Source organism: Cydia splendana, chromosome 5 (genome assembly GCF_910591565.1).
Source record: "Cydia splendana chromosome 5, ilCydSple1.2, whole genome shotgun sequence".
In the NCBI taxonomy this organism is placed as follows: domain Eukaryota; kingdom Metazoa; phylum Arthropoda; class Insecta; order Lepidoptera; family Tortricidae; genus Cydia; species Cydia splendana.
In genome coordinates this window covers 4,985,728-4,998,580 of record NC_085964.1, presented here as the reverse complement: position 1 = coordinate 4,998,580, position 12,853 = coordinate 4,985,728, and the positions used below count along the sequence as shown (strand labels likewise).

Here is a 12,853-nt window from a genome sequence, read left to right as displayed (position 1 = left end):
GCAACGCGCATGTAACACATCTGGAGTTGCAGGCGTCCATAGGCCACGGTGACTGCTTACCATCAGGCGGGCCGTATGCTTGTTTGCCACCGATGTGGTATAAAAATAACTTAGATTGTATTGTGGAGTCTAGGTTCATGTGCCTCCTAAAGGATAGCTAACCTAAAATCAGGTGATTATTTTAGGTGCGTCGTGCGATGGTATCTTAATTATGTAATAACTTCCTACAATGCCCCACTTTATCGTAACACGAGCACAAATTGTTGTACGCAATTATAAATTCTAATTTCGATTTTCGTTTCGTTCACTCGCACCGTGTATGAAAGAGACGCCAATGTGTGTATTAGGTACGCAAAACCTTTATTAAGCTCTCGTGAGGTAAATTAACAAACATTTTACCTATTAAGCCGGTTGCCGGGCAACAAATTGTGTACCCACGTAACGTGTACAGTAGAGTTCATAAATATGTATACATTTTTGCACCTTATTGCAATGGTTTAAGGTATAGAAATGAATACATATTTATGAACTCGACTGTACAAAGAAGATTGAGCGCGACGCTTCCTTTTGACGTTTCTCGATATAATTCAAAATAAGAACGTTAAAAATATCACGAAACGGAGGTGGAAAAATTGCTTTTTCTTCGAAGTTTGAGACTAGCGTAGCGATATTGCTAAAGGCCAATTTTTTCCACTAACGAAGGGCAAATTCAGCTATTATTATTTTTCAGGTGCTATTGAATCCTTAATTTTTAATAATGTGAAAAAAATAATCTCTTACGTTGGAAATTACACTCACATTTATAGGTATGTATAGTTTAAACTCTCGTGGCCTACCATACACGAAAAATGTGCAGTCAAATTAATGAATGGCATTAGAAAAAAAATTGTTTTGTTTTTAAAATCGAACGAAACAAAATAAAAGTAACTCTGATCCATTTAATAATGATCTAAATTTCATTGGAAGTAATTTGTACTAGTACTAAGGGACTTCTAGATCTCAATTTGATAGAAATGGAATAATTAGTAACAGTAAGTATTTCTAATAAATAATGTTTGTGATTAAAGGTCAGTAATTTGAAAGACAAAAGAGTTGTAAGACTAAAAAGAAACTACTTATAACAAGAACACATGAAACCTTCAACTTTCCGCCTGGTAATCCAGTTAAATACCTGTTCCGAACATGGATCACAGTGTCACAGTGTGAGTAACAGTGGACCGACGCCTTTGATATTTGCGTAAATGCTAACACCGCACAAGAACACAGTAGGGTTGGCGCAGACTATTACACACCACAAACATACCAAACATTTCAAATAAGACACGTTAGGTAAGTAGTACCGAGCTACTAACAATGGCGATGTATGCAGCTCGGGTGCGCGCGACCCACCCCTCGCCCCGCGCAACCCGTAGAATTGCCCTATCAGGACGGCTTCGTCGAATGACTGTCGGCGCGATTCGGGAAATGAATTAGAGATTCACTAGACATGAAATAGTAAAGATATGTGACGTTCCACGGAAAAAGGTACCTCATGGCGGTTGGCGCTTACGCTATTATTAACGCCGCTCCAATATTATCGCAGCCGCCATAAGGTACCTTTTGCCGTGGAACGTCACATATCTTTGCTATTCCATATCTAGTGAATCTCTAATTAATTTCCCGAATCGCGCCGTGTATTGTTTTATAAACTGTGACAGTATCCTTTTCAGTGTCCGGGATAAGTGGCGTACTCGAAGCCTATGCTCAGCAGTAGGCGATAAAAGGCTGATATGATGATGATGATGGGTGTCCTTTTAACAAAATTGTGTTGGCATTGACCTTCCCAAGGCCGTTGCTAATCAGGCAAACAACCAGGCTCATTCATTTACCTCAGTATCAGCTTTGATTACCATTCCCCACTCCAATATCAACTAATCTCACTTCCCTTGACAATTTATAATCAATCTTAAACTGTAACACACAGAGTTCAATGTTCCAAATGATGGAAAATAGTTATAAGACCAAATGAAAGCAAACAGTTGATTTATACTCTTTTCGAAATGCGGAATTCTTTTGTTTATCTTTTAGTACGAACCATCTTTACGGCTTTTTCTTTTCGAAACGTAATATTGAAAACCCTGAATCAGAAATGAGTTTTTAATGGACGCTTTTATATGACGTTAAAGGGATTCAGTAATTATTAGCATTTACTGGTGTCCATTAGTTAAAAATAAAATAGTCATTAAACTGAAAAGGGAAAGTAATAGTACATTACTACAGAGGCCGGGACGAAAGGGGTTGCCGGCCGAAGACATATAGACGGCCGAGCGAAGCGACCCCATTTCCCGCCGAGGTATGTATAGTGCTTTTCTCAAACATGCAATGAAATAAATAAAATAAAAAATCCACGAAACCCAAGTTTTATTTATAGAAAAAACTAAAAGTAAACTACACCCAAAATATAACCAACACGTACCTATATCATTATCACGCGTATGTTTTACACGAGTCGTGTATTTTTACTACCCGTATATTTTCATGTATCTTTGATTTTTTCGCCTTGTATCCGTCTGACTGTCGTTTTCGTCACATAAGTTTACATAGTCTTTCATGTTGATATCATGTTTCACATACATCGTTGCTTTATGCATGGAGTAAATAAGTATAATTTCCACAGTGTTGACGAATTTGTAGTTACATTCATTTAAAATATGCCACAAAACTGTTTCTAATAAACTGTAAGCCATTTTTCTTAGTTTCTCAAATAATAAAATTGCCATAAGCAACCATATACTAACTTCGTCTTTGACTTGGCGGCAGAGGCAGCAAGTTATTAAAATCAATTCTGCTTACGCTGCCAATTCCAACACCTACGATTACAATTAATATTAATTTCATTATTTCGTCGGAACTCATATTAAAGTCAAAAAATCAACAACACACCATAAATCCAATAAAACAGAATGAATATTTTTCAACTTTACCTCCAAAACAATTTAAAAAATATAACTACGCGTGTTTGAGTAGACCTTTTTACCGCTAACGTTTAGAGGAAATATTTTAAATGTTAATTATTTGTGTAGTTAAATTTATAATTTAAAATTATAACATTATAACATGTATTATTTATTAAACTCATGTTGATTTTATACAAATAAAACTGCAAATTATAGCAAACATTGTTTTTTGTTTTTTTTTTATAGGCATAGTGGCAGAGTGTCGTTACGAACCATAAAGCAAATACTGCCTCTAGTTTTTTTTTAATGGATGAATGCCACGATGCTGTGTCACAAATATCTGTGAAATGAAAATTAAAAAAGAGGACTTGCCGGCCTAGGCCTGCAAGATGTGTATGAAATTCCATTAACGACCTTTTGTCCTAGCCGCACCTGAGACGTCATACTTCGCAGCCTATTATAAGGAACATAACATCAATATTTCATTGCATGTTTGAGAAAAATTACTTATTTAGTTTTTTCTGTAAAAAATAAGAAAATTTTTTCAAGGTACATTTAAAACAAATTTTTCAGGTGCTAACGAAATAAAAAAAAACCCCTACATAAAGGATGACTCACTCCACTCCAGGGCATCGTTTTCTATGGAAAGCATCACGTGATCGCCTATCATGTCATAGAAAAGTAAGCGCCGGAAGCTCCGTGACTAACGTGAGTCATCCTTAAAACAAAATTTTAACATTTTTTCTGTCCACTCGGGAAATAAACGTTATAAATATTATGTCAACCATAGATTTATAAGGCATAGATTGAGTGTTCGTACATCCCTAGTGAAGCCATTTCAAGTGCGACGCCACGTCGCACTCGTGTCACCGTATTCGATGGGCCCTGGCAGTACTCAAGGTCACGTCGGTTTACGGTGTAAACCTCCCTCCCTCCCCAAAAACACAGGAAAAATGGTTGTTTGTGCATTGAATGGGTGTCACAACGCATCATATTATAAAAACAAACCGACTTACATTACATTTCACGCGTAAGTATAGAGTTTAATGTGATATTTTTACGTAATCGTAACTACAAAACTCCAATGTTTCGTCAGCCGCCATTTCTTATAAATGTTGCCAGTGTAGTGAATATTTTTTCCTCAAAATGGGACATGACGTTTACATTCTAAAATGAATACGCTTAATTGAAGTTCCTTGTATAATTATATAAAAATTATATATTTTTAAATATTTCATTATTTTATTTCTAGTTATGTAGTAATTTCATGCACATTTTAAATAAAAAATTGTAAAAATGTATCATTTTTTTTATTTAAACCTTATTTCACAAAGGACTCTAATGCAAAAAATCCTTAAATAAACATAAAAAGCTTTTGCTATTAAATCTACACACAAATTATTAATAATCAAGTGTTAAGGATATTGTTAAATCCCCACTTTGAGGGAAATATCTATACAGTGGCAACACGTTTTTGTATATTTGTGTGTGTTGCTGAGCGTAAAACACGAGCCTCCCACGCACTCATCGATCGTGTTTCGGCTTCACTTTTGGCAGGTTAGCCGTATGGGGACTATCTGTCTATGCGTTATTAGTCTGAGAAGTCAACCATAAAATCTAGTGTATACGGAGTGGAAACACCAGGAGGGCAATTCGAACTTGCATTCTGACGTAAAAATGACATCCAGATGGTGTCATTTTGTTATCATTCGCGCGTGTATTTTGCTCGTTCTTGTTCATATGTATAGACGCATATGTAAATGACATAATTTAAATATGATTTGACATCAAAATGTAAGCTTGAATTTGGAACATTCTAAGAAATTGTCTACGTTGTCCCGTACAAACGCAGATTACCTGAAGATTTACAGGTTTTTTCTGTTGCAATGGATGTGAAAAATGCCCAGTAAAATACCTAATCATCGAATTGAAACAGCTCATGGAATGCCCCAATTGCCTCCACAGGGCCTAGCGCGAACTACGAACGAAGTTTTGCCTCTCTGTCGCACTCACGTACGAATTCACGAGTGCGTCAGTGAGGCAAAACATCGTTTCGCGGTAGGCCCTCCGACTACGTATTGAATCTCTACGCTGCGCCGTAGCCTGTAGATGTAGAGGCTCTACGTCGTAGCAATATGAATACAGGAGAATACGTACCGTCGATACATTCGGCTCGATTCGGAAAATGAATTAGATTTCTACTAGACTTCAACAAGTTAGGATACGGATAATTTAAAGATATTTGTAAGATAGATATGTCAAATTTGACGTTTCTGCGATTCTGAAGGTCCTCTTGTACGATTTCGACAAGTTATGACTTAGATATCCAAGTCACATCTAGTCGATATCTAATGTAGATCTAGTTGATCGCTAAATCGTCTCAAGATCTTGTGATTATCTCGAAATCCGAATAGGCCTGATTATTACCTACGAGTTTGTACATTATTTCCTGATTTGTTATTAAATGTGGTTGATTTTTTAAATTAATTAACCTTAACATTGCTCGTCTGATTACAAAAAGAGATTACATATATATTCTCAAGCTACTCGTAAAATTTTTTTTTTTGTATTATTAAATATGAATTCTTCAATTTAATATATTTAGGTTAACAATATAAATAGAAACGTACAATAAATTAATCTAGTTTTTGTCTGAATTTATGTCTCACAGCAATAAATCTTGCGCCAGACGTTAGGTCTTAGGTGTAGTCTGAAAATAGATCTAGATCTAGACGTGAAAGGATACCGCGACCGACGAAGCTGTGGCGTACTGGATAAAATGATTTTCCAGGTACAGTCTGCATTATTAAAAGCGAGTTGAGTCGATGATTACTGTAGTTTAATTACGCAAGGTTTGATTGGGTTTAATTACATGTTCATTGACCAATTATTACCTTAAACCAAAGAAAATTGAGTATAGAGGCGTATTGTCATAGTAAATTATGTAGTCAACTAAATTTACTGCCATTTTCGACAGAGGACTAAAACTCTTAGAATGACATAAGGCTATTTGACCCATGTTCTTTCACTAGTGATCCAAAAGACTCGGGCCCTGTTCGCTCTTTTTTTAGGGCTCGCCTCATCTCTTGACGCCTAAAAGGCTAAAAGCCTATTTTACTAATGAAATAAAAAAGGCTTTTAGACTTTTAGGCGTCAAGAAATGAGGCGAGCCCTAAAAAAGGCTCACGGGGCTCGAGTCTTTTGGATCACTATCTTTCACTGATATGTTTTAGATATTAAACGGTGTCGCATTCTTCTCGAATATAGACGAAAGGTACCTATACCGCCATCTATTCGAGCATACATCTTTCTTGATTTTTCGATACCTACACGTTTTTTCCTTACACTTTATTTATATAATTATATTGTATACTTATCTTTCTGTACATTGGACAGTTTGTAACGTAAAAAATAACAGTTTTGAATGATTCACGGTTAGTTTCATTAGACTTATATCGACCAGGATATGAACCGTGATTACCTTTTCTATTGTTTTCGAGCTCCCAATATCTCGAAACTACGTCGGGAGCTCGAAAACAATACAAAAAGTAATCCAACCTAATCACGGTTCATAATCCCGGTCGATATAAGTCTAGTAAAAAAACTTACTTAACACTAATAAATATGCACGACGCCGAAAGTTTCAACAGTTCAGTCTGAAAGTAGCCGTAAATAAAAGTATATTTTTATCACAAAACTTTACGTGAAAAGTGGGTCAAACTAAAAAGCTGCAAAAAGTTCGGACGGACGATAGTGTCCATGAATAGAATTCTCAAAAACAATTGCCTACTGCTTTGGCTTTGTGCACGAGTTTGGCGCCCACTTAGCTGCTATAGAACCTTTAAGAGTAAGGCCAAGGTAACACTTGCACTTACAAAGTGTGGTAATCACTTCAATAATGACAAAAAAAACAACGGTTTGCACTCCGGGAGTGCCGGCAGAAGTGAAAACTCAACGACATTGTAACTCAAAATATTAATAACAGCGCCATCTAGTGCAAAATGTCTGCAGCACTATGTATAATTGAGGTTAACGCCATCTAGCGTTATTTCGTCGCATTACTTGAAACCCCTAAGCACATCACTGAGTACTAGAGTTATATTAATACCAGTTTGAGGGAAATTCACTAGATGGCATTTAAATCAAAAAAGAAAAACACAATGACAGAGTAACAGTGCCCGTCACACGTGACGTCACGCAAGCGCCCTGCGCCGCCTAAACGAAACAGCAAGCTCAGGCATACATTTTCGCCGCGCGGTAGAAAGAGAGGGTTACGTCTTACGCTCTCGCGAGTTCAACATTTTTTCCCCATCACAAAAAGTGCTCATAGCCGCTAAAGAAGTTTTCACTTCAATCATATGAAAATAATGACGTTTATAACGACACGTCAGTGTGACAGTGAGGGATTACTATAATGTTCTGTTCAAGTCGGTGCAAAGTTGGCTCAGACGGATTCTATTTGTCAACGAGAATTGACAAATATGTAGTATAAATATTTAGGCCTATTGTTTTTCTTTATATTTATTTACCCTTTTTGCACTAAAGAAAAAAACCTTACAGTACCGAAGGCGGATAGTAGCAATAATGCTACAATGGGGCTATTCATAAATTACGTCATTCCAAATTGGGGGTGGGGGGGGGGTCTGGAATAGGAGGAAACGGGGTCATTCGAAGCATGATTAATGAAAATAGATGACGTAATTTATGAACAGCCCCTATAAAGCATTCTTTTCCAGTCAAACTTAGTTTTTCGTATAATATGAATTGTTTATTTGGTTACCGTCATATAACCAGGGCCTTTTTCTCTTATAATAAGCATCCAAAGAGCTGAATAGTTAAAAAAACCACACAATTAATAATACTTTCCGGAGAACTTTTCATAAAATAGCCCCGTCACTTTTTCAAATTTTGCCAACAGACGGAGATGCTTACCTACTTTATCTTAAATTTGACATAAAACTTGTTATGTACGAAAACGACTGTACAGTACGGAGGAAGCACTTTCCGTCGGATATGGGAGATGCCGCGCCGTGTAAGCTATTATATCGCCGGTTTTAGAACAGCCTGTCTGCCGTATTCGAACTTCAAGATATTCACAAGAGACGACACGTACTAGATCCATTCTAGATACGTTATAGTTTAGATATCAACTAGTTCTCTTTTGCAGCGCAATTCGGGCAACCAATGTCACTTTTACGTTAGATAGAGTAAGATATCTCTTAGATGTGAATTGGATCTCTAAGTCATATCCTGTGGGAATCGTTCAAGATTATCTCCAGAATCGCGCAAATGTCAAATTTGACAGGTTAGATCTTATACAGTATATCGTTATCGTATCTTGGTGATGTCAGAAAGATATATAATAGATGTCTATTTCAAAATCCGAATCGGGCCCTCTATCATGGACGTGTGGTTTACGAACAACTTAATATCGTCGGGTGACAAGCAAAACTCACTAAGTACTATCAAAAAATTAAAGTAGCGATGCACTTTATTACACTTGTAACACGGTTTATTGTCCAATAATTTCAATGATGTTAGTTAGTGACTTTTGCTTGTCACCCGACGATATAGTAGGGGAGCCCAAGAGGGGATTTTTGTGTTTACTCGAGCGCGTCAGATTAAGATATGAGTGATATCTTGCTACCCCGTATAGCCTACCTTTACTCCTTTTAGCCATCTATATTGAGCCCTTGGTTGGTGGGGGGTTCAACAAATTGTTAAGCAGATTGTGGATTTGGTCATATTAGTCCAAATTAACGCTATAATTGTGCTATTACTAAATCTGATAATTATTTGCACGCATTTCCTTAATCTGACGGTTACAATGTAAAAATTAGACGTCAAACTTGTGTTCATCAGATTAAGAAAATACCTACAAATAAGTGTTATATTAAGTTATAGAAAAAATATAGCATGAGCGTGGACAAAAACGACCAAACCCACAAACTGCTTAAAGATTTTTTAACTCTCCACCAACCTCCCGAAATAAACAAAAAAAATGTAGCGGCTTTCCGGCTCGCTGGAAAAAAAACTTTATATAACTTTTTTTCTTCTTATCATCTAATATTTCGATTCTAATAGGTCTGTATGACGCTCGAGTAAATACACATTTAGCATCGTCGGCTCCCCAGCTATTACCGCCATGGGCTTATTTCTCACTGTACCGCCTTCGTTTTCGAGTCTAAATAAATATGTTTTATCTATATGTTACTGTAAAAGCCCGAAGTACGGCAAAACCTAGGTTTTACCGGTAAATCCTAGTTTTTACCGATGCCGATCGGTAAAAGGCCGAAATGTTAAATCTTACTAGTTTACTTCATAATAATTCATAATTCATAATTCATAATATTTTTATTCAAAATAGATTCTTACAGAACACTTTTTGAAAGTCAAAAATTGTTGAGAATAAATAAAATTATTTACATATAATAAACAAGCCTATTAAAATTAAACTTATATGCCACTCTTGACTGTAGATAAGGTATCCAACCATACGTGTTTATCAGTTAAATAATCGTCTACTCTATAATAGCCTTTCTTTATTAACCTTTCTTTTATTACAGCTTTGAACTTGTTTTCTGACATATTCACAATATGGTCGGGTATCTTATTGTAGCAACGTGTACAGAGCCCCAATAGTACATTGTGTATTAAGGGCGGGAAATAAGAAATTACGAACGAGTGTCAATTTTAAGCCCGACGCGAAGCGAGGGCTTAAAATGTTCACGAGTTCGGAATTTCTTTACCGCCCGTGGCACACACAATGTTTTTCATCACACTTGTAAGGAAAAAAAGGAGAATTAATAAAAACAAACTTCTGTATAAAACACTTTTCCGCCCTAGGGCGAAAATTTCAATTTCCCGCCCGCAAGCCCTACGTGTAAATAAGTGTTTTTCATCACACTTGCTCGGAAAAGATTTTTTCCGCCCTAGGGCGAAAAATTCAATTTCCCGCCCGCAAGCCCTACGTGTAAATACATCTTTTCCGAGCAAGTGTGATGAAAAAATGATTTTCGTACTTTGCTAAGCCTAGTCCTTATATCTAATAAATTATTCCTATTCCTAGTATTAAAATTGTGAACATCACTTTTTTTTTTATACTGTGTAAGATTTTTTCTCACGTACATTATATTATCATATATAAATTGACTAGGCAATGTCATAATATTTATGGTTTTAAACAATTCTCTTAGAGACTGACGGCTTTTTAGGCCATAAATCGAACGGAACTTCGGGCTTTTACCAACACCGATATGGTAAATCCTAGGTCTTACCACGGCGACCGGTAAAGTTTGAATCATGCACTGATTCTTGAGATTATTAGATGATAATTTTTAAGAAAAAAAACCGACTTCTATGGGGCCCGATGAAAGATTATGGTACATGGTGCACTATGTAGAAAAGGAGGTAAAATCACCCACTTTTCTAGTAGCATTTCGTTTCTGTAAGGCTCGCAGTTCTAACCTAACCTAACCCACTTTTGTTCGGTTCTGTGAGGATCGCAGTTCAAACCTAACCTAACCCACTTAACAGCGCATGCGGTGCGGTGTACGGGGGTTTGAGCGGGAGGGGTTGAGAATCAGTGCATGATTAAAACTTTACCGGTCGCCGTGGTAAGACCTAGGATTTACCATATCGGTGTTGGTAAAAGCCCGAAGTAAACTAGTAAGATTAAACATTTCGGGCTTTTACCGATCGGCATCGGTAAAACCTAGGTTTTACCGGTAAATCCTAGGTTTTGCCGTACTTCGGGCTTTTACAGTAACATATATATATGTATCTTGTTATCAAGGTGTTTTCGAATAACGAAAATAACCCATATTACCTATCTGTTTCCTTACACAATACCGTGCGAGGTCACACAAGAATATCTTCAACAATACGAATATATTAAAAAGAGTTCGCAAAAACCTATTGAAGGCGGGACGACTTCTTATCCCAATTATTTCCACTCGCCCTTGCGATCCAAAGATCCCAAAAATCAACCGTCCTTCATATAAAATGAAAATACTGGGCATTCCATTGACAGAAGGTTGTAGGCATGAGTGTAGGCTCGATAGAATCAAGCAGATGTCGAAGGAAGAAATGTTCAGACATTTTTTACGTCGAATATTAGAAGGTAAATGCAATTGGCGTGACAGTGTGAATGAGATTGATATGTACATATATAAATAGCATTGTTAGCATATCGATGTTTTATATATGTAGACGGGTACACATCTGAAACATAAAAATTATGAGAGGGATTCTCAATTTATAACTATGCTTTTATTACTGTGCCCTGTAAATATCCTTAGATTTTTTGGTTTAAGTTTCAATAAATAAGTCGTTCACACGGTTATGTATATTTATGCTTGTTCAAGAACCAGAGGTATTAATACAAATGTCTAAGTGATAGATCATTAAAAAGACTTACATTATTTAAAACAATTCATAGACTTTCTTCATGGTTAATTATGCTAGTGCTTGTTAAAAAATCCTATGCGTGATGGGTGTCAAACCTGACCGTCAGGACAAGACCAAAAAGGTTTTGCTGGTTAAGATAAGTGAACAACTACTGTCTTGTACCTCGGCTTTAAAGTTTTACTACACTGAAGAGCAATAAAAACAAGCCACTTCGTATATTACATTTACATATACATAACACCTTTTTAACCAGTGTATCATCGGCCATCGCATTGCTCAAAGTGAATGAATATAAACGCAAAATGTTTAAAAGATGCGTTTCAAATATGTGAACAACTTTTTCATTTATAGTCTTATTTGTATTATTCCTTTTTCTTAGACTTTTCAGGGCACAGCAGTTCAAAATGTATGCCTATAACAATTAAAAGAAAAATGCAAAGTTATACGTACTTGGTTTCATCTATGTACACTGCTTCGAGCACTCTGGCCGCATACTGTAAGTTTTTTTGTAGTGTTTCTGCTGATATTTCGCCTCTATTTAATTGTCTAAGGAGATAGCGTAATCTGTGGACAAAGAAAATAGAAGAAGTTAGTAAAATTCATCTCGTTATTCGGTAGTCTCGGTAGTCGGTGTCTGATCGAATGCCGAATGCGCACCGCGTTCTATTTGACAGCGGGCTGATATTCCAAATTTAAATATCATAACTAACCAGTCACAGATTAAAAAGGCTGTAAAGGTTGCAAACCTTTACAGTACTATGTTTTTACACTAAAAAGTAAGTGTTGTTATAAGGGCTCATTTAGACGATGCGAGAACTCGCATGCGAGTTTTATAACATTGCGGGTTTTGGTCGGTAGGTTGAATTGGGCGTAACCAACAATCCGCAATGTATCTAAAACCGCATGCGAGTTCGCGCGCCGTCTAAATCAGCCCTTAAGGCATGTTATCGTTTGTCTAGTACGGTCGACGTCAAAGATATGTTTACATTTTTCGCCTTATTTCAAAGGAATAAGGTGCAAAAGTGTAAACATATTTTTGACGTCGACTACAATCAATGATATTGGTTGATTCCTACACGTCTCCTCTCTTTCTCAATGGAAAGGCAGCTTCATAGTGGGAAATCCGTTATAATGTAACTTTCCACCCTCATCTGGTGGGTGTTTAAGATAAAACTTGCATTGAGGATCGAATAGCATGGGTTGCCTAGCACCTTCGAGCTTCGCTGAGGCAATTAATGTTAATTAGTTAACAACTTAACATCGCAATTAATGAAGCATACATGCAAAGAATCTATTCGAGGAGATTCACAGCGAACGTACTTGCTCTTATTATTAAGAAATATAGCTACCTATTTAGTAGAGATCAATATTTGGCACGGTTGGCAGTATTTAACAAATTAACGGTAACAATCATTAGGTTTTACTTATGTAGCCAGAATAAATATATATACGCAATATTTAATTTTGGCACTCACTTTTTCTATAGTATTTTTTAAACACATAGATGG

The 12,853-nt window shown here is 36.4% G+C and overlaps 1 protein-coding gene across 3 annotated transcripts in view; it reads right to left on the bottom strand.

Annotated features, from left to right (window-relative positions):
• The window catches only part of LOC134790492 (dual specificity calcium/calmodulin-dependent 3',5'-cyclic nucleotide phosphodiesterase 1), a 299,273-nt gene that overhangs the window by 54,049 nt on the left and 232,371 nt on the right, over positions 1–12,853 (bottom strand). For all 3 annotated transcript variants that reach the window (XM_063761306.1, XM_063761307.1, XM_063761308.1), the window contains one exon: positions 11,796–11,909. In XM_063761306.1, the coding sequence (XP_063617376.1) occupies positions 11,796–11,909 (114 nt within the window). The remainder of the gene's footprint in view (positions 1–11,795; positions 11,910–12,853) is intronic.